The sequence below is a fragment of the Chiloscyllium plagiosum genome, unplaced genomic scaffold (assembly GCF_037043375.1).
Source record: "Chiloscyllium plagiosum isolate Xiang-an unplaced genomic scaffold, Cpla_swu_hap1 HiC_scaffold_25, whole genome shotgun sequence".
Lineage (NCBI taxonomy): Eukaryota > Metazoa > Chordata > Chondrichthyes > Orectolobiformes > Hemiscylliidae > Chiloscyllium > Chiloscyllium plagiosum.
In genome coordinates this window covers 55,630,465-55,651,132 of record NW_028270163.1, presented here as the reverse complement: position 1 = coordinate 55,651,132, position 20,668 = coordinate 55,630,465, and the positions used below count along the sequence as shown (strand labels likewise).

Below are 20,668 nucleotides of genomic sequence, written 5' to 3'. Positions count from 1 at the left end.
TCTATTTTACATTTGGGACACATTGGAGATGTTCCTGCCTTGAATTTTGCCAATCGATCCGGTGCTATACGGGCCCTATGAAGTATCTTCAACTGAATGGCCTGAGTTCTGTTGCAGATGGTGATTCTTCTGGCATTTTCCCAAATATCATTCCACGTTTCTATAGAGATTTCTAATCCCAAATCCTGATCCCATGTTTTAAGCAGATTGTCCATATCTCCCGATACTTCATGTAATAAATGATAAATAGTACTGACCGAAGATACCCCCATTGGCCATAGCACTCTACGTTCTCTATCTGATTTATAAAGACTATCTAATAACATAGTCTTCTTCTGTATGTAATCTCGAATTTGGAAGTATTGAAAGAGGTCTCCATTAGGTAATCCAAATTTCTGACGCAGCTGTTCAAAAGACATCAGGACCTCTTCTTTAAACAGATCCCCTAAACAGGAGATATCCCTGGATCTCCAGAGTTTGAAAGTGGCATCTGTAAGCCCCCGGTTGAAATCCCCATGCTCCCACTATCGGAGCATAGGGGGATGTTTTATGAGAGTTGCCCTCATTTTGCCGCATAATATTCCAAGCTTTAATTGTATTTAGTATTATAGGGTTTTTACAGTGGTCCGTAATGATCTTCCTCTTGTCTGAAAATAAAAGGTTAATAAGTGGGCATTTTACTTGAGAAGCCACGATGTCCAGCCAGATTGATTGCGGGTCAGACAAGACCCAATCAGCAATGTACCTTAATAGGGAACTTAACTGATATTTCCTAAAATCTGGGAAATCCAATCCTCCCCTTGCCTGTGGAAGCTGTAGCTTCTTCAGCTTAATGAGGGGCTGTCTATGATTCCAGATAAAGGAGCCCAACCAGCCATATAATTTACGTAGTGCCAGCCTCGGCAGCATCACCGGAAGCATTCTCATAGGGTATAGGATTCGGGACAGGACATTCATTTTAATTAGTGTTATTCTACCTAGCCAGGAAATTGGAAGGTCTCCCCATCGCTGGATAACTGTCCAAATACTGGGGCAATAAAAATGCCTAAATATAAGAAACCCTCCAGGGACCACTGAAAAGGAAAGTGGGATCCGTCCAACAAGTGGGATATACTAGCAAGGCCGTCCATTGGCATAGCCTCCGATTTTGAGAAATTAATTTTATAGCCTGAAAATACACAAAATGTATTAATAACTTGGATTAGCGAGGCACGGACATCAAAGGATTACTGAGAAATAGAAGACCATCATCTGCATAAAGGGCAATCTTATGTTTACCTATACCAATCCTCGGGGCCGTTATATTAGGGTCAGCCCGTATAGCTTCTGCTAGTGGCTCAATTATTAGCGTAAATAGCAATGGCGAGAGAGGACATCCCTGATGGCAGTCCCTATCCACACTGAAGCTATCCGAGCCTAATCCATTGGTAATCACAACTGCCTTGGGATAACTATATAATGTTGAGACCCATTTGTTAACACCTTTCCAATGTGTAAAACAAATATGACCATTCAACCCTGTCGAATGCCTTTTCTGCTTCTAATGAGTCTACTACTCCTGGTACCTTTCCCTGATGGCAGGCTTGAATCACATTCAAAACCCTTCTGACATTATTGGATGATCTACGGCCCTTAATAAACTCCGTCTGATCCTCCTTTTTTTTTATAGATATTTTTATTAGAAATTTAACATTTTTACAAGTTTACAAAAATAAACAAAACTCTCAGATATAAACATTGATATACAATTAGCTCAAATATACAATAGCCAAAATTTGACAAAAAAAAACAAAACAACAAAAAAAAAACCGAAAAAAGAAAGAAAACAACAAAAAAGAACAAACAGACAAAACTCAACTATCTACTAATCTAACCTACAACTAACCAGGGTGTATATTTAAGTCTCTTACATGCTCGGGATGTGTTAACATCAGATATGATAAAACCCGTATTCGTGCGGGATTCCTCCCCCGAGGGGCCGCGGACCAGCCAGGTCTGTAGTCTCAATTAAATAAAAGCCCTTGTTAGGATAGCCGAAATATCTGTATTTATGTAATTCAAAAAGGGCTGCCATATTTTATAAAATAATTCGGTCTTTCGGTGCACCATGTTTGTAAGGAAGTCAAGGGGAATACATTCCATAATTAGTCTGTGCCAATTTGAAAGTCCAGGGGGGCCCTCCGCCACCCAGTTCATCAAAATATTTTTCCTTGCACAGAAAGAAAGAATAGAAAATAGTCTCTTCCCGTACGTGTCCAGGGAGGGAAAGTTCGAAAAGCCCAATAGGAGAGATACGGGGTCCACTTTTATTTCCATTCCTAAAATTTCTGTCAGGGTACTTGCTACTTTAGTCCAATATCTACGGATCTTATGACAGGTCCATGAGCAATGTACAAGAGTGCCCACCTCTATTTTGCATTTAGGACACATTGGAGATACTCCTGCCTTAAATTTTGCCAATCGAACCGGTGCTATATGGGCCCTATGAAGTATCTTCAGCTGGATAGCCTGGGTTCTGTTACAAATAGTAATTCTTCTAGCATTTTCCCAGATATCATTCCACGTTTCTGTGGAGATTTCTAGTCCCAGATCCTGATCCCATGTTTTAAGCAGATTATCCATATCTCCCGATACTTCATCATGTAGCAAATGATAAATATTACTGACGGAAGATACCCCCACTGGTCGTAGGACACTACATTCTCTATCGGATTTATAAAGACTATCTAATAACGTAGTCTTCTTCTGTATAAAATCTCGAATTTGGAAGTATCGAAAGAGGTCTCCATTGGGTAATCCGAATTTCTGACGCAGCTGTCCGAAAGACATCAGGACCCCATCTTTAAATAAATCCCCGAGACATGAGATACCCCTGGCTCTCCAGAGTTTAAAAGTGGCATCTGTTAACCCCGGTTGGAATCCCCATGCTCCCACTATCGGTGCATAGGGGGATGTTTTATGTGAATTACCCTCATTTTGCCGCATTATATTCCAAGCCTTGATTGTATTCAGTATTATATGGTTTTTACAGTGATCTGTAATGATTTTCCTCTTGTCTGAGAATAAAAGGTTAATAAGTGGGTATTTTACTTGAGAAGCCTCGATGTCCAACCAGATTGATTGTGGATCAGACAAGACCCAATCAGCTATATAACTTAATAGGGAACTTAATTGATATTTCCTAAAATCTGGGAAGTCCAATCCACCCCTTGCCTGTGGAAGCTGTAGCTTCTTCAGCTTAATGAGGGGCCGCCTATGGTTCCAGATAAAGGAACTCAGCCAGCCGTATAATTTACATAAAGCTGTCCTCGGCAGCATCACCGGAAGCATTCTCATAGGATATAGGAGACGGGGCAGGATATTCATTTTGATTAATGCTATTCTACCTAGCCAGGAAATTGGCAGGTCTCCCCATCGCTGGAGGTCCTGCCTTATCCTTTCCAATAAATTCACAAAATTAGCCTTATACAACTGACCAAATACTGGAGTAATAAAAATGCCTAAATCTAAGAAACCCTCCAGGGACCAGCGAAAGGGAAAAAGGGAACCGTCCGCTAAGCGGGGTATGTCTGATCCTCCTTTATAATACGTGGCAATACCCTTTCTAGCCTCAATGCTAACGTTTTAGAGAGGATTTTAAAATCTACATTTAGCAAGGATATTGGTCTGTATGACGCGCAATCTTCTGGGTCCTTTCCTTTTTTAAGGATAAGAGAGATATTCGCTTCTTTCAGCGAAGGCGGGAGACAGCCCTGACTGTATGCGGAGTTATACATGTCCATAAGTGGACCAGCCAATATTCCTGTAAATTCTTTATAGAATTCAGCTTGAAAGCCATCTGGGCCAGGTGCCTTACTGCTCTGAAGCTGCCTGATTGCGTCAAGTATTTCTTGGACTGTTAGGGGAACATTCAAGACCGATACCTGTTCCGGATTTAGGACCGGAAAGGTCAGGTTTTTAAAAAATGACTGTATCCTCCTAGTTCTGTCTTCGCAATCCTGCGATTTATATAAATCAGAATAAAATTTTCTAAAGATTGCATTAATCCTTTTATGATCACGAGTCAAAATACCTGTACTTTCCTTGATAGACGTGATAGTTTGAGGGGCCTTCTTTTTCTTTGCAAGAAATGCTAAGTATCTACCAGGTTTATCACCAAATTCATATAACCTTTGTTTTGCAAATAATATTTCCCTCTTAGCTGTTTGGGTAAGCATGGTGTTTAGAGCTGTCATAAGGGCCGTAATCCTTTGTAATTTGATAATAGATGGTCTGTCAGCCTATGCTGTTTCAGTTGCTTTTAAGCGAGCTTCGAGCAGACGCTGTTGTTCTCCCTTTAATTTTTTCTGGGTCGCTGAGTATGAGATAATCAAACCTCGCGCGTAAGCTTTGATGGTCTCCCACATCATTGATGGGTTGCTAGCTGTACCTGAATTAATTTCTAAAGAAGTTTTAAATTCTTGAGAGAAGTACTTTACAAATTTACTATCTTTCATCAGTAAGGGGTCCATACGCCAATGCCGGAGCGGGATGTCTCATTGTTCCTTGCCTTGATTTCCATATATACAGCAGCGTGATTGGAAATTGCTATACTGCCTATTTTACAGGATGATATGGAATTTTAAAAAAAATCGAGGGGGCAAAAAACATATCAATTCTGGTATGACATTTATGTGGACTGGAGTAAAAAGAAAAATCTCTGCCCTGTGGATGAAGGCATCTCCATACATCTACTAATCCTAATTCTTTGTTCAAATCCACCAATTGTCTAGATCTGGGAGATACTCCTGCAGTACTCTTGGGAATCCTATCTATGTCCGGATCCATAATACGATTAAAATCTCCCCCTATAATTGTATGATGAGCACCGAGAGCCATCAATTTTGAGAAGGCTTCCATTAGAAATTTAAAAGGATGTGCCGGGGGGCAATACAAATTTAAAATCCCATATCCTCTCCATTTATAAGGGCTTTAATCAGAATATATCGTACAGATTTGTTTTTTATCTTATTTAGGATTGCGAAAGGGAAATTCTTCTGAATAAGAATAACAACTCCCCTGCTTTTTGAGCTAAAAGAAGAAAAAAAGGCCTGATCAAATCCACCCTGTCGTAATTTCAAGTGTTCTTTATCCAATAAGTGTGTCTCCTGTAGGAGAGCTATATCAACCCTTTCTTTCTTGAGGTTTGATAATATTTTCTTCCTTTTGACTGGTGAATTACTCCCCTTGACATTCCAGGTGCACCACCTAACCGACTGATCAACCATAATCGTCCGGGCAAATCCGAGACCCCTCGGGAGGGGAAACCCTATCCAGAACATCCTGAGCATAGAGCATATAAAATTCACAAAAATAAAGGCTCTCTCATGCACTCACAACAGTATAATAAAAAACTATTTCTAAATTTAAAAAAACTTATTTAAATGGAGATTTTCCTCCTTGTTCCCAAAAGTCCATCGTATCCTCTCCCAACCAGTGCCCCAACCTTGACCCAGGCGCTCCTTAATAGGATGAAGAAAATTCAAATATACTACAGAGCTAGAGAGTTAACAGTGAGGACCCTCCCCCCACCCACATCAACACCTGGATATATTTGGTAATGTTAATACCATGTATAAGCATATATAACTATAAAATTACAGCCTCAACAAGTAATAATTAAATATAATAATACAAAATAACCAAAGGAAAACAACCCCGCTCCTAGAGACAGAGATAAAATAGGATAAGGTAACCACCTCCCCCCACCAACATTAACGAGACCCATATATATATATATATATATATATATATATATAGAGAGAGAGAGAGAGAGAGAGAGAGAGAGAGAGAGAGAGAATTAAAAGAGGGGGAGAAAATCATTAAGTAGAGAACAAATAAATAAACCCCTCACCCCACCCCCCCCAAGATAATATTAAACAGTAAGGTTAAAAAAAAGGGATTAATATATAAAAACAAGGGGTATATAAACTGGAGTGGGGGGGGAAAGCAAACCAACATCAATTAACTCTTACAATTTATCTAAGAGAGTCCAAAAATTCCTTGGCCTTTTCCGGCGATCCGAAGTTATACACGGACCCTTCATGGTTAAAGCGTAGCATAGATGGGTAGCGCAAGGAGTACTGATTATTTAAGTCCCTTAAACACTTCTTCGCCTCGTCAAATGCCTTCCTCTTTCAGACCAGAGCTGGGGAAAAGTCCTGGAATAACATGATCTTGGATTCTTTATAGATCATGGCTTGGGAATCTTTTCCAAGATTTCTGGAGGCTTCTAAGAGTATCTGCCTCTCCCTATAGCTCTGCAGCCGGAACAGGACCGGGTGGGGGCGCTGGTTCGAGCCGGGCCCGCGTATTGCAACCTGGTAGACCCATTCCACCCTTACCTGGCCTGATCCTGCCTCCAGAGTTAAAAGCTGTGGAAGCCACTATTCAAGGAACACTGTAAGCTGGTCTTCCTCTTCCCGTTCGTGAAGGCCCAGCAAATGAATATTTTTTCGACGACCTCGTGATTCCCTAAGGTCCGGACTCGCTGTTCGAGAGTCCGGACCCGATCCACGGCCGATTCTGCTGTAGTTTTGGAGGTCGCGGCCTTTAGCTCCGCCCTTCCGACTCGGCACTCAATTTCCTTGATGTCTCGGTCGTGCTTTTGCAGCGCAGCCGAGAGCGAGTCCCATCAGCTCCAGGACACTTCAATTAAGGTGTCGATCCTCGCATCGAGTTTGCAGATTATTTCCACGAGGCTCGCTGCCATAAATAAATCCCCCAGGGCGGCTGCGGACACCTCTGCTGCAGCTGGAGAGGGTGGGGGAGGGGTCCCTGCTTGCTGAGAGCTGCGGGCTCCCTTCCCTTTAGTCATTTTTACTAAAGATTAGATTGTTTAAATTTAATACTGAGCAACTAATTACATTAAGTTAGAACTATTTTAAATGATTTGGTGAGTGTGGTTGGGGAGGGTGACCCACTTTGCCCAAGTCTTGGGGGAAGCACTGTAGACTCAGACTTGCTGGGTCGCCGCCATCTTGGATCCCCCGAGAGGTGACTTAATAGAGACATATAAGATAATCAGAGGGTTAGATAGGGTGGACAGAGAAAGCCTTTTTCCAAGAATGGTGACAGCGAGCACGAGGGGACATAGCTTTAAATTGAGGGGTGATAGATATAGGACAGATGTCAGAGGTAGTTTCTTTACTCAGAGAGTAGTAAGGGTATGGAATGCTTTGCCTGCAACGGTAGTAGATTCGCCAACTTTAAGTACATTTAAGTCGTCATTGGACAAGCATATGGACGTACGTGGAATAGTGTAGGTTAGATGGGCTTCAGGTTGGTATGACAGGTCGGTGCAATATCGAGGGCCAAAGGGCCTATACTGCACTGTAATGTTCTATAACTCTGTAGATAAATGCTTCCCACATTTGAACAATGGCTATACTTAAAAAAAAACTGCATTGACAGTAATAAAAACTTTGGCAATACCAAAGATTATGAAAACATCCACAGAAAAATAGTCTTAAAATTGACGAACACTGATTTCGTGCAAAAAAATTTAAATATGCAGAGGCAGTTGGTAGAATAAGTGGTTTCAATACGAGAAAACATCTAAATAATATGCAAGAATTTCATTGAAATAATATCATTTCCAACTTACTTTGTGTCCACTGGGTTCAGTTGGTAGTAACCCTTGAAAGACCACAGTGCTGCTCTCTCATTCGGGAGCAAAGACTGGTGGTGGTTTAACTGGAGGGTCACCATGCCTCAGATAAAGGGAGGCACTGAGAAGAAGCGTTCTCACGGTAACCTCAGTCAGCGTGGGAACTGAACCTGCATTGTATTACTCAGCATCACAAACCAGCCATCAAGTCAACAGAGCTAACCCTGCTAAGCTGGTTTAGGTTCAAATCTCATGTCAGAGGTTTGATTTATGATAACACCTCAATGCAATACTGAGGGAACACTGTACTGTTTGAGAGTTGTCTTTCAAATTAGGTGTTCTGTTCTCTAAAGTAGACAAGATAATCTGCATATTTATGACAATCGACAATGGTTACAATTTGATTAGCTTTTTACTCGTCTTATGCTCAATTCAAATCTCACCATTCAATATTTCCTCAGTACTACTAATCTCACTATGATGGGATTCAAAGCCATGTTCCCAAAGCACTGGATTCTGGATTACTGGTTCAGTAACATCACTATCACATTATCACCTGGTGGTGTAAGTTCACCTGTTTTAGCATAGCATGCTGTTTTGGATTATTTTCAGTTGTGGGTTATTCACAAAGACCTCAAACATGATCTGTTTTATTTCTGCACAGGTACTGCAGGACCTGATTATTTCTAACATGTTTTTTGGTTTCAAACTTAAAAGACTTCAAATTCTAAATTAGATTGGTACTAACTGCCGTAACTAAAGTATGTTGGATTTTCAAATTTTTTGCATTCTAAACATACATTGCATTGAACATTTTTTATCGTGTTTAAAGACAGTCACAGAAAGGAACTGGTAGAGGAGGAACTGGGAGGTCACTAAGGAAATTGTTAAAAGAGGAAAAACTTAAAGACACCGAGCATTACAGACACAGGAGGGACAGATTTTGAAACAATATCCAGAGAATTAGTTGTGCAACTTAAAAAAAAACACAGGCAATAAGCACGGTTAGCAGGTTATACTTCTCCCTAATCCTATGATTCTCACTCCAAGATTATATGCTAGGTCCGGCAGCATCTGAGGAGCAGGAGTGTTGAAGTTTCGGGCATATGGCCTTCCTGATGACATTCGTGATGAAAGGCTTATGCCCGAAGTCGACTCTCCTGCTCCTTGGATGCTGCCTGACCTGCTGTGCTTTTCCAGCACCACACTTTGACTTATATCCAGCACCGGCAGTCCTCACTTTTTCCTATACGCTAGGTCCTCAGATGAAACTTTTTTTTATTCATTTGTGGGATGTGGGCATCGCTGGCTGGCCAGCACTGACCGTCTGTCCTTAGGTACCCTTGAGAAGGTGGTGGTGAGCTCCTTCTTAAATCGCTGCAGCCCACCTATGGATTGACCCACAATGCTGTTCACAGAGAATTCCAGGATTTTGACCCAGCAACAGTGAAGGAACAGTAATATATGTCCAAGTCAGGATGGTGAGTGGCTTGGAGGAGAACTTGAAGGTGGTGGTGTTTACATGTACTTGCTGCTCTTATCCTTCTCAATGGGCTTGGTTGCGGGTTTGGAAGGTGCTGTCCGAGGATCTTTGGTGAATTTCTGCAGGGCACCTTGCAGAGAATCTTGCAGAGAATGCACACTGCTGCTACTGAGCATCGGTGGTGGATGGAGTGGATACTTGTGCCAATTAAGTGGGTTTTGTCCTGGGTGATGTCAAACTTCCTGAGTGTTGTTGTACCTGCAGTCAGAGAAGCATATGGAAATATTGCAACCATAGTCCTGACATGTGCCATGTAGATGGTGGATAGGCTTTGGTGTGTCAAGTAGGGAGTTACTTGCCACAGTATTCCTGCTGACCTGCTGTTCTAGCCATTGTATTTATGCAGTGAGTCCAGCTGAGTTTCTGATCAATGATAACCCCCAGGAGATTTACAGTGGGGGAATTCAGTGATAGTAACACCATTGAATGTCAAGGATTGGTGGTTCATCGAATCTGTACAGTATGGAAACAGGCCCTCCAACCCAATAAGTCCACATCAACCCTCCAAAGAGTAACCCACCCAGACCTATTCTCCTGCACTATTACTCTACATTTACCCCGACTAATATACCAAACCTACACATCCCTGAACACTATGGGCAATTTAGCTTGGCCAATTCACCCAGCCTGCACATCTTTGGACTGTGGGAGGAAAGTGGAGCACCCAGAGGAAACCCACACGGATAGTCGCTAGAGACTGGAATCGAACCTGGGTCCCTGGCGCTGTGAGGCAGCAGTGCTAACCACTTAGCCACTGTGCTGCCCTATTAGGTTGTCTCTTATTGGAGATGGCCGTATCTTGCCATTTGTATGGCGTGAATGTTACTTTCCACTTGTCAGCGCAAGCCTGATATTATCCAGATCTTGGTGCATTTGAACATGGACTGCTTCATTATCTGATGAGTCGTGAGCGGTGCTGAATATTGCGCAATCGCCGGCGAGCATCCCCAACTCTGATCTTCCAATGGAGGGAGGTCATTGATGAAGTAGCTGAAGATGGTTGGGCCATAGACACTACCATGAGAAACTCCTGCAGAGTTGTCCTGGAGCTGAGATGACTGACCTCCAACAATCATGATCATCTTCTTATGTGCCAAGTAGGACTTCAACCATCAGAGAGTTTGTACCCTTTGTGGGGAGGCAATGGCCTAGTTGTATTATCCCTCGACTATTAATCCAGAAACCCAGAATAACGTTCTGGGGACCTGGGTTCAAATCCCGCTCCAGCAAATGGTAGAATTTGATGGTTTAAAAAAAAATCTGGAATTAAGAGTCGACTGATGACAATGAAACTGTTGTCAATTGTCAGAAAAACCCATCTAGTTCACGAATGTCCTTTAGGGAAGGAAATCTGCCATCCTTGCCTAGTTTGGCCTACATGTGACTCTAGAGCCACAGCAATGTGGTTGACTCTCAATTGCGCTCTGAAATGGTCCAGCAAGCCACTTAGTTGCATCAGTCGATAGAAAGTCACAACAAAGCAATCCACAGCAAGTGGACTGCAGCGATTCAAGAAGGCAGTTCACCACCACCTCCAAGAGCAAATAGGGATGGGCTATCAATGCTGGCCAGCCAGCAACACCCAAGTCCAACAAATGAATTAAAAACCCCATTGATTCCAGTTTTGCTATTGCTCTTGACGCCACACTCTGTTGAATGCAGTCTTGATGTCAAGTGCTGTCACTCTCAACTGACCTCTGGAATTCAGCTCTTTTGTCCATGTTAGAACCAAGGCTGTAATGAGGTCAGGGACCCAAGCTGAGCGTCCCTGAGCAGGTTATTGCTGCAGTACTATTGATTACACCATCTATTACTTTACTGTTGATCAAGAGTCGATGGAACAGTAACTGGCTGAGTTGGATTTGTCCTGTGATTTTTTTTTAATATACAGGACACACCTGGGCACTTTTTCATACTGTTGAGTAGATGTACTGGTACAGCTTGGTGAAGGGAACAGCAAGTTCTGGAGCACAAATCTTCAGTACTATGAATTTTACAGAACACTACAGTTGTGACCAAATTTCCTCTTTGATCTCCTTATTCTGAGATATATTTTAATCAAAAACTAAAAGAGGAGACACATATTGGCCCTGTTTAAGAATAAATCACCTACCTCTTCAGGAAACTCTTCACTGACCAGAGACATAATCAAAGATGTCTTCCCAACCTTCGCTGTACAAAAGAAAACAAATAGCTTTACCAAAGATTCACAACCATCTTCACAACACATCAGGGTGTTCACCAGCAGCTCTGGGATTTTCTGTTATCGCACAATATGGTAGATTTCAACCTTCTACTTTAATAGATTATAGAACCAAAGTCTTTTTGCAAAGGTGTGAATGTTAGTGCTACAATATTGAGATTAGGTTTTGTTAATAAAAATTATGAAGTAAACATATTGCCTTCAAGAGGGTTTTTCAGATTACTGAATGTGGACAAGTCTGAAATTGTATTGTTAAAACCAAATGCAAGGAATTAGGTGTGACCTCAATGGAATCCTTACCAACAATTAGCAAAAGTCTGATTTGTGTCTCATACTCAAGAGAATTAACCAGATCTTTGATCCAGGCAATATAGGACCTGCTACCAACATAAAATATATTCAAAGTCTCTCAATTTTCCATGAATTCTGTTCTGCACAACTCTAATAAGAACTTTTATGCATACTTATGAAACTGTAATTATTGGAAGCTACCACAAATTGTGTCTTTTGGATAATACAATAACCTGAGGCCATATTTGCTCTCTAAAGTGGACTGAAAATAACCCATGGCATTATTTCCATGGATGTTCTTCCATGTCTTGGCCAATATTTGTCCCTCACATCAACAACCACTGTAAATATCAATATGATAGTCAGATATTCAGTTTGTGGGAGCTTGCAGTGTACAATACTTCAGCATCTGAATAAACTTGGCACTAACTGCTGTAACTAAAATACGTATAATATTCCAGTTTTGTGCATATATAAATATATACACCAGTAAATTGTAGGGGAGAATTGGAAATGTTTCCTACAGTACAAAAGAGATCACACTTCAAGAAAAATTGGCTGTGAAAAGTCTTGACAAGTCCTAAATTGGAAAGAGGATATAGAAATATGAATATTGGTTGTACACACATTCACCTGTCAAGTGGAGTTGCATTAGTGCAATCACTAGAGAACAGCAATAATTACAGAATTACAAGTTTATACCAGAAGCTTTCATTATAAATGTAAAAACAAGAATTTCTAACTGAAGACTTTAAAATAAGAATTGAATATATAATTTTAAAGTATAGAGATATTTGTCAATTGCATTTACACAGCTTTATCCAAATATCACTCCATCTTGAACATTACTTCACCTGAAGTTACCTGTATGAAATGCAATGAACTGCTAAAGTGTAAAAAAAACTTACATCTGCAAATATTTGTCAATTTTTCCTTTATCAATTCTAATGCCAACACATATAAATGAAAATCATTTCTGCAAATTTAGAACATAATCTGGCTAGTGATGTAGTAATATCTTAGCTTTGCACTGCTCTCATTCTTAGCCTGAACTATAAAGAAACGTAGACTCCAATTTTATTTTTCAGATTCCCAACAGGAACAATGGATTAATTTGTCTCAGAATACCCAATCATTAATTTCCTGGTGGGGGTGGGGACAGCAGTCAGTATAATGTTGATGGGGGGGGGGTGCAACGAGAGATAAGTCAATACAAGTACAGTGGATTCAGTTAGGAGCTACTCCAATCACAGCTGTTATTTCCTCTCTCTCATTTGCAGCTGATGGCATGTTCTCATATAGACATTTAGCTGAATGAAATACCCTCACCTTCCAGCTTTGCTGCAGGTAGAAAATATTGATGGCACAGACACACATAGCATTCAGAGCTGGGCTTGTGGTGCAATGGTGGACTATCTGACTACAGATCAGAATGTTGTGTGTGTTCAATTTACAGCAGGCTCAGGGTGTTAACCTTCATCTCAAGTTCTTTTATTTAAGGTCCTCTTATGGCCCAGTGGTAGTATCCTTACCATTGAACTGAGAGGCCTGGATTCATGTCTCACCTGCTCCAGAGGTGTGCAATAATATTTCTGAATGGGTTGATTACAACAATAGGTTAAATTAAAAACAAACCATAAGGGGCATGCTCTTGTGGTGGTGTCCCTACCCTTGGACCAGGAGACTTGTGTTCAATCCTACCTGCTCCAGAGGGGTGTAATAACAACATCTCCCAACAAGGTGATCAGAAAAATAGATAAAATAAATTTAAAAACTTTCCATACCATTGGGCTCTGAACAGGTTGATATGTAAAATTTCCTACATGCCTCTAGGTCATCTGGAAGGAAAGGGGAAACATCACAGGACTTCTGACTAATGTTTAAGGGCATGTGTTCAAATCTCACTATAGTTGGTGAAATTTAAATAGGTCTGAAATTAAAATCCAACCTAATGGCAACTGTTTAATCACAATTAATTGCATTAAAATCCAAATAGTTCACTAATGTCCTTTAGGGAAGAAAATCTGTCATCCTTACCCTAGTCTGGTTTATGTGCAAATCCAGATCCACAGCAAAATGGTGGACTTCTTAAGACCTGTACCAGAATCATACTAGACTCAAAATATGAACTCTTGTATCTTTCCATACATGCTACCAGACCTGGTGGTATTTCTCCAGCATTCCCCCTGTCTGTTTCAGATTTTCAGCATCTGCAGTATTCTACTTTTATTCAAGCACGTGCTTCAAATTGTGTCAATCAAATACTGATAGGAGGACACTGGGAAAATCATTCTTCTTCTTCTGCATGTATATTAAGGAATATTTTACATTTACCTGAGAGAGCTTGCAGGGCCTCACAGTTTAATATCTCATCAGAAATAGCACATGCACCTCTGACAATATGATAGTCTCAGTGTGGTACTGAGGGACTGTCAACCAATAGTTTGATCTTTGGATTGGCACTTGAAATCACAACTTTCCTACATCAATACAAGGGCTGTTCACTCAGCTGTGGATGGCAGCTCCTTTCCTCTAGGATGTACACAATTATAAGTAGGGGCTTAGTCAGTATTGGAGAATACAGAAAGTTAGAGGTTCAGGTACATAATTTTTTAAAGTTTGCGTGACATGTAGACAGGGTGGTTAAGGCGGCATTTAGCATGCTTGCCTTCACTGCTCAGACCTTTGAATATGGATGATGGGATGTCATGTTGAGGTTGTACAGCATGCTGGTGAGGTCTATTCTGGAGTACTGTTTCCAGTTCTGGTCACCCTATTATAGGAAGGATAATATAAAGCTGGAGATGGTTCAGAAGAGATTTTCTAGGATATTGCTAGGAAGAGAGGTTCCAGCTATAAGGAGTGGCTGGATAGGCTTTTTCACTGGAGGTGGTTAAGAGGTGACCTTGTAGAGCTTTATAAGGAGTTTATAAAGTGGTTTAAAAAAGTGAATGGCAGGTGTCTCTTCCCTAGGGTGGAGGATTTCAAGACTGGGGACATTTTTAAATTGAGAAGAGAAAAATTCTAGAAAGATATGAGGAGCAATTTTTTTTTTAAACAGAATGGTTCGTGTGTGGAATGAACTTCCAGAGGAAGTGGTGGATACGAATATAGTTACAATGTTTAAAAGACAAGTGCAGGCAGATGGAACTAATTTCATTTGGGATATGTGGTTGGACTGAAGGGTCTATTGCCGCGCTGTATGATTTGATTACTCAACCAGCAATGTATTTGTGATTTTACATTGCAAACGCTGGTAACTACCACTGAGTAACATTTATCTCAATAGCGGTCAGTAGTACTTAATTATTGCTGTACCTACAAAAATTTTGGAATAGATCATGACTAAGCACAGAAGAATAGTTTTACTATAAAGAAAAGTGGCATACACCCTGCTTGGAAATTAACTCATGCTTTGGTTCATATTTTTCAACACTCCAAAATATAGAATGTCCAAGGATGGTACATGTCAATCCAAGATACAAAGAGAAAATAAGATCAGACCGAATTTGAGGCCAGTTAGTAAACCGGTTTGGAACTATCATATTTATCGTATTAAGATGGTATGAAGAGTATATTCGTGAGGATGTTATGAAATTTAGATGGGGAGGATAAGGTGAGCAGTCAATGCTAGTTTCAGAAATGACACATTCAAGACTGAAATTTATTTTCATTTTTCTAAGCTAATAGACAAAGATGTTTTCCTAAACTAAAGAAATATGTTGCAAATTTCTTAAGATGATGATAGTAAAGAAGCATGATGTGAGGTCAATTGTCATCTTTCAGATGAAGTGGTTTTCAATAGGTTAGACATTAAATAATATATACTGGACAACAAAATTGTCCTTAAAAATAGTGGAAATCTGTTGTAGAATAATCAGACACTTTTGAGTAAGCATTAGTGATGAAATGAATTACCTTTCTTGCCCTTTTTTCCTATTAACTGTATATCTTGTTTATACAGGCATGATTATAAAATCACAAAGCCAAAACAATACATTATTGCATGGGAGATAAAGGGCAAAATACAACGGTCGGTTCACTAAAAACTGGATAAAATAAGCACTTTCAAGGTACTTATGTTTGAAAGCTGAAGTCTTTAGCAAATGCCAAGCTTCCTTACTATGAATGTCAAGTGGATATTTAAACTGCGTGACATATTTTCTTTGGGACCACTGCCACCGTGAGGTTCAGACTCTCCAAACATCTAAAATAGATTAGATTAGATTAGATTAGATTACTTACAGTGTGAAAACAGGCCCTTCGGCCCAACAAGTCCACACCACCCTGCCGAAGCGCAACCCCATACCCCTGCATTTACCCCTTACCTAACATTATGGGGAATTTAGCATGGCCAATTTACTTGACCTGCACATCTTTGGACTGTGGGAGGAAACCGGAGCACCCGGAGGAAACCCATGCAGACATGGGGAGAACGTGCAAACTCCACACAGTCAGTTGCCTGAGGCGGGAATTGAACCCGGGTCTCTGGTGCTGTGAGGCAGCAGTGCTAACCACTGTGCCACCGTGCCGCCCATAATAGAATGGCGTCAAATGGAATTGCAAACTCGGGAGTAACAGAGAGGCATGCATAGTAACACACTCAAAGCCGACAATGCAACAGAGGATATTACCGCATATGTGAAAACCATCAAAAGAGGTGAAGCTTAAACTGAGAGCCATGAACTCCTGCACAAATTCCCCATCTTTAAGTAAGCTGACAATAGTGGTTGTCAAAGTCCCACAGGACCATAGGGCTACTGTCTCATTAGAGACACAACTGGTGATGAATTTAAGCTGAGGGTCACTATCCTCAGGTGAGGGGTGAAGTCTAGACCTTCATGGTGACCTCAGCAGTGGAGAATTGAACCCAGGCTGTTGATGCCCCTGAATTACAAACCAGTACAGCACCCTTAACGTGTTAGAATCTGTGGACTCATTTATCACTAGAGTTTGGCTATATGGTTTACATGCTAATTTTCAAATGCAAAACCTATCATAATTCATGGAATCGTTCGGTCACTTGGGGTGGAGTCCCTACATTCAAGAGCGTCCTGCCATTGCAAATCTTTAATATATGTGAAAAGTAATTCCTGCAGCTTCAATATTAGCCATCCAAAATGCAATGTGTAATATCATCTAGGTTTGTAGCACTGCCATTCTCACCTATATTTGCTCTCCAAGCTGGCAGGTTGTCATACAAATGTTTCATCATCATGCTAGATACCATCACCAGTGTGACTTCCCCCTCATCTCAATACACACTGACAAGGAAGGCCAGCAGATTGACTCTCCTAGGATGTTTATATGATCTGGTCTGTTAAGGTGGGTTGTCTCATTTCTGGTTTTGCTCTTGTCATGGACTAGGCCAGACCACTCAAAATATTCTTAAGCAGGTAGCCCAGACCATAACTTTGCATTTTGTTTTGCTAAGTGTACAGTGAAAATTATCCAGAGTACGTTAGCTAGGTTGACTACCAGGTTTTAAAACAGACAAAAATTTATTCACAAAATTACAGAATGAAACACGCAAAAAAAGAATGTCTACGAAATCCAGTCTATCTAAACTACACTTAATTATGCTGTTTCAAATGTACACAACAGTTCCAAAAAACAAACCCACTTAAACACAGTAAAAAATGAAACAAAGGCTTACAGGTTCAAGTTAGAAGGGCAGAAGGAGAGAGAGTTTAGCAACCTATTTCCACACAGCTCCACAGCTGAATTTCCTAACTAGTTCTGGACTGAACTGCTCAGCTGAGAACTGGCCACACCCCCTTGACTTATACAGGTTACTTCTAAAAACATAAAAGCTTTGGCCTAAAGTCTCATCTGTTTATATATAAACAAAAAGGCCTTTCATCTCTGCACCAAACCCAGCCGTTTGGAGCCCTGCCTGTTTGCAACCCCGCCGAAAAAAAACCAAGGACATAGTATCGTTGAGAAAAAAACCCAGCTTTTAGAAAAAAAGACCAGTTTTGTGACACACTGCAGTGGTTTTTATAGGAGGTCTATTTGTACATGCTTGCTGATGGCATTCCACATTGAAAACCAGGCCTCTAGGAATTCCCGTGCTTGTCTCTGGTTAGTTCTTTCCAGGACAGTTACGTTGTCCCCGTCAATCTGTTGGCCCTCTGTCAGTGTGTATTGGGATGAGGGAGAATTGGTCGTGCCGCTTTGCTGCTGGATGGGGTTCAACCAATTCCCCCTCATCTCAATACACACTGACAAGGAAGGCCAGCAGATTGACTCTCCTAGGACGAGCTAACCAGAGACATGCACAGGAATTGCTAGAGACTTGGTTTTCAACTCAGAATGCCATCAACAAGCATGTAGAAATAGACCCCATAAACAAACTACTGTTGAGCAAAGCCGGAAATGATACAACCCACCTTAACAGACCAGATGATATAAACATCAAGTGGAGTAGAATAACATCGCTTCACGGAAGTTACACTGATGACGTTACCTAATACGGTGACAAAATGTTTGTATAACAACCCACCAGCTCGGCAAGCAAACCAACAACCGCATCCACAACCCGAGCTACAAATCTTCGCAAAATCCTTAAAAAAACTATTTATGTTCATGGCCTGATGCTAGTGATTGACTGGTATGCTATCTACACTTTGTTATTTCTAAGTGCTGGAGAAACTCAGCAGATCTGGCATGACCTTTGCAGATAGGAAGAGTTAATATTTTGAGCCCAACCTAACATAGGAAGAGAAGGCAGCCATTCAGCCCCTTGAGCCTGTTCCACCATTCAATGAGATCATCGCCGATCTGTGGTCTAACTCTATATACTTGCATTTGGCACATATCCCCTATTATCTTTGTTTACCAAAAAAATGCATCTCAAATTTAAAATTTTGTGTGTGCGTCTGTCTGTGCCTGTGTGTATAAAAGTACTTCCTAACATCTCTCCTAAATGGTCTGGCCCTAAAGTTTAGATTTTATCCCCAAAACTTGGAATATTAAACTGGCGGAAATAATTATCTTTATCTACCCTGTCTTTTCCTATGAATATCTTGAAGACTTTCATCAGATCACCTCTTAACCTCCTGACTTCTGCAATTTGTAGACCTACACAAACACAATAATGATTATGACTGTAGTTACTGTATGACTTTGAAATAACACGGTCATTGATAATAATGCTTAAAAACTGGTATTGCAACTGCATCTTACTTTTCAAATTAAAAGTTTGGAGGAAATTACTGTAGATCACAACGTACAATTCAACCTTTAAAATGTCCTTCCAAAAATGGAAATCAAGTTATATGCAGAGTATAAAATATGAGCCATCATTGTTGGTGTCAGTGGTCTCCATGTGTCATATTTTATTTAATGAAATGGTTCTACAAATACAGCTTTAACCAAAAAACAATCACAGATAGCATCTTCTGGCATTTACACAAAGTTCACCAAATTCATTCCAAGTCATTTTGGCTATGGGCTTCATTGTACAGATCCCATTAGCATCAGACATGGCATTTTCAGTTTCATAATCATCCCTCCACATTAATCACCACCCTCTCCATTCATTGAACTGGACATTCCAATTTTCTGAATGATTACAGTTTGTGCATTAATTATAGGCTAAACAGGTTGGGATTCCATGTAGTTCAATGTAGGTAAGTGTGAGGTGATTCACTTTGGTAAGAGTAACAAAAAGATGGGGTACTGGGCTAATGGTCGGATACTTGGTAGTGTGGATGAGCAGAGGGATCTTGGTGTCCATGTACACAGATCTCTGAAAGTTGCCACCCAGGTAAATAGTGCGGTGAAGAAGGCATATGGCTTTCATTGGTAGAGGAATTGAGTTCCTGAGCCCTGAGGTCATGTTGCAGTTGTATAAGACTCTGGTGCGGCCGCATCTGGAGTATTGTGTGCAGTTTTGGTCGCCATACTATAGGAAGGATGTGGAGGCACTGGAACGGGTGCAGAGGAGGTTTACCAGGATGTTGCCTGGTATGGTAGGAAGATCGTATGAGGAAAGGCTGAGGCACTTGGGGCTGTTTTCATTGGAGACTTGATAGAGGTGTACAAGATGATTAGGGGTTTAGATAGGGTTGACCATGAGAACTTTTTTCCACGTATGGAGTCAGCTATTACGAGGGGGCATAGCTTTAAATTAAGGGGTGGTAGGTATAGGACAGATGTTAGGGGTAGATTCTTTACTTAGCAAGTCGTGAGTTCATGGAATGCCCTGCCAGTAGCAGTGGTGGACTCTCCCTCTTTATGGGCATTTAAACGGGCATTGGATAGGCATATGGAGGATAGTGGGCTAGTGTAGGTTAGGTGGGCTTGGATCGGCGCAACATCGAGGGCCAAAGGACCTGTACTGTGCTGTATTTTTCTATGTTCTATTCCACTCAGGTCTTTAGAAGAATGGGAGGTGACCTCATTGGAACAAATAGGATTCTTAAGGGGCCTGTCAGGTAAATACTGCGAGGATGTTTTCCCCCAATGGAGAGTCAAGGATCAGAGGACATGGCCACAGAAAAAAAGCAGCACCAATTTATGGCTGAAGCAAGGTGGAATTTCTTCTGAGGGTTGAGACACTTTGGAACCCATGGCACAGAGAGCTGTGAGGCAGAATTCTTGCGTATATTTAAAGCTGAGCTAGATAGATTCTTGAACAGAAGGGAATCAAGGGTTAAGGGGAAAAGGCAAGAAAATGGACATGAGGAATGGTCAGATAAGCCACGATCCTATTGAATGGCAGATAAAGTTTGAGGGGCCAAATAGTTTACTCGCTCCTTTTATGATTTTAAAAGCATCCCATAAGTTGGTACTAAAACCAAATAAAACGTCAAATCAGCTGCACACATTTTGACACTTGGTGAACTTCTTTTTAAACTCCAACTAATGATCTATTCCAATCAGTGTGAACATGATCCTCGAAAACCTTGTTGTGACAGACTTCTAAAAATTCAATTAAGTTGTTAGAACCCCCATTATAACTATAGTTTGGGAACTG

At 40.9% G+C, this 20,668-nt stretch overlaps 1 protein-coding gene across 4 annotated transcripts in view; it reads right to left on the bottom strand.

Moving 5' to 3' along the window:
* LOC122562292 (mitochondrial Rho GTPase 1) overlaps window positions 1-20,668 on the bottom strand; it is a 98,079-nt gene that overhangs the window by 64,315 nt on the left and 13,096 nt on the right. For 3 of the 4 annotated variants that reach the window (XM_043715098.2, XM_043715099.2, XM_043715100.2), the window contains exon 2: window positions 11,305-11,363. In XM_043715098.2, the coding sequence (XP_043571033.1) occupies window positions 11,305-11,363 (59 nt within the window). The remainder of the gene's footprint in view (window positions 1-11,304; window positions 11,364-20,668) is intronic. The other variant, XM_088000754.1, reaches the window with a different exon arrangement.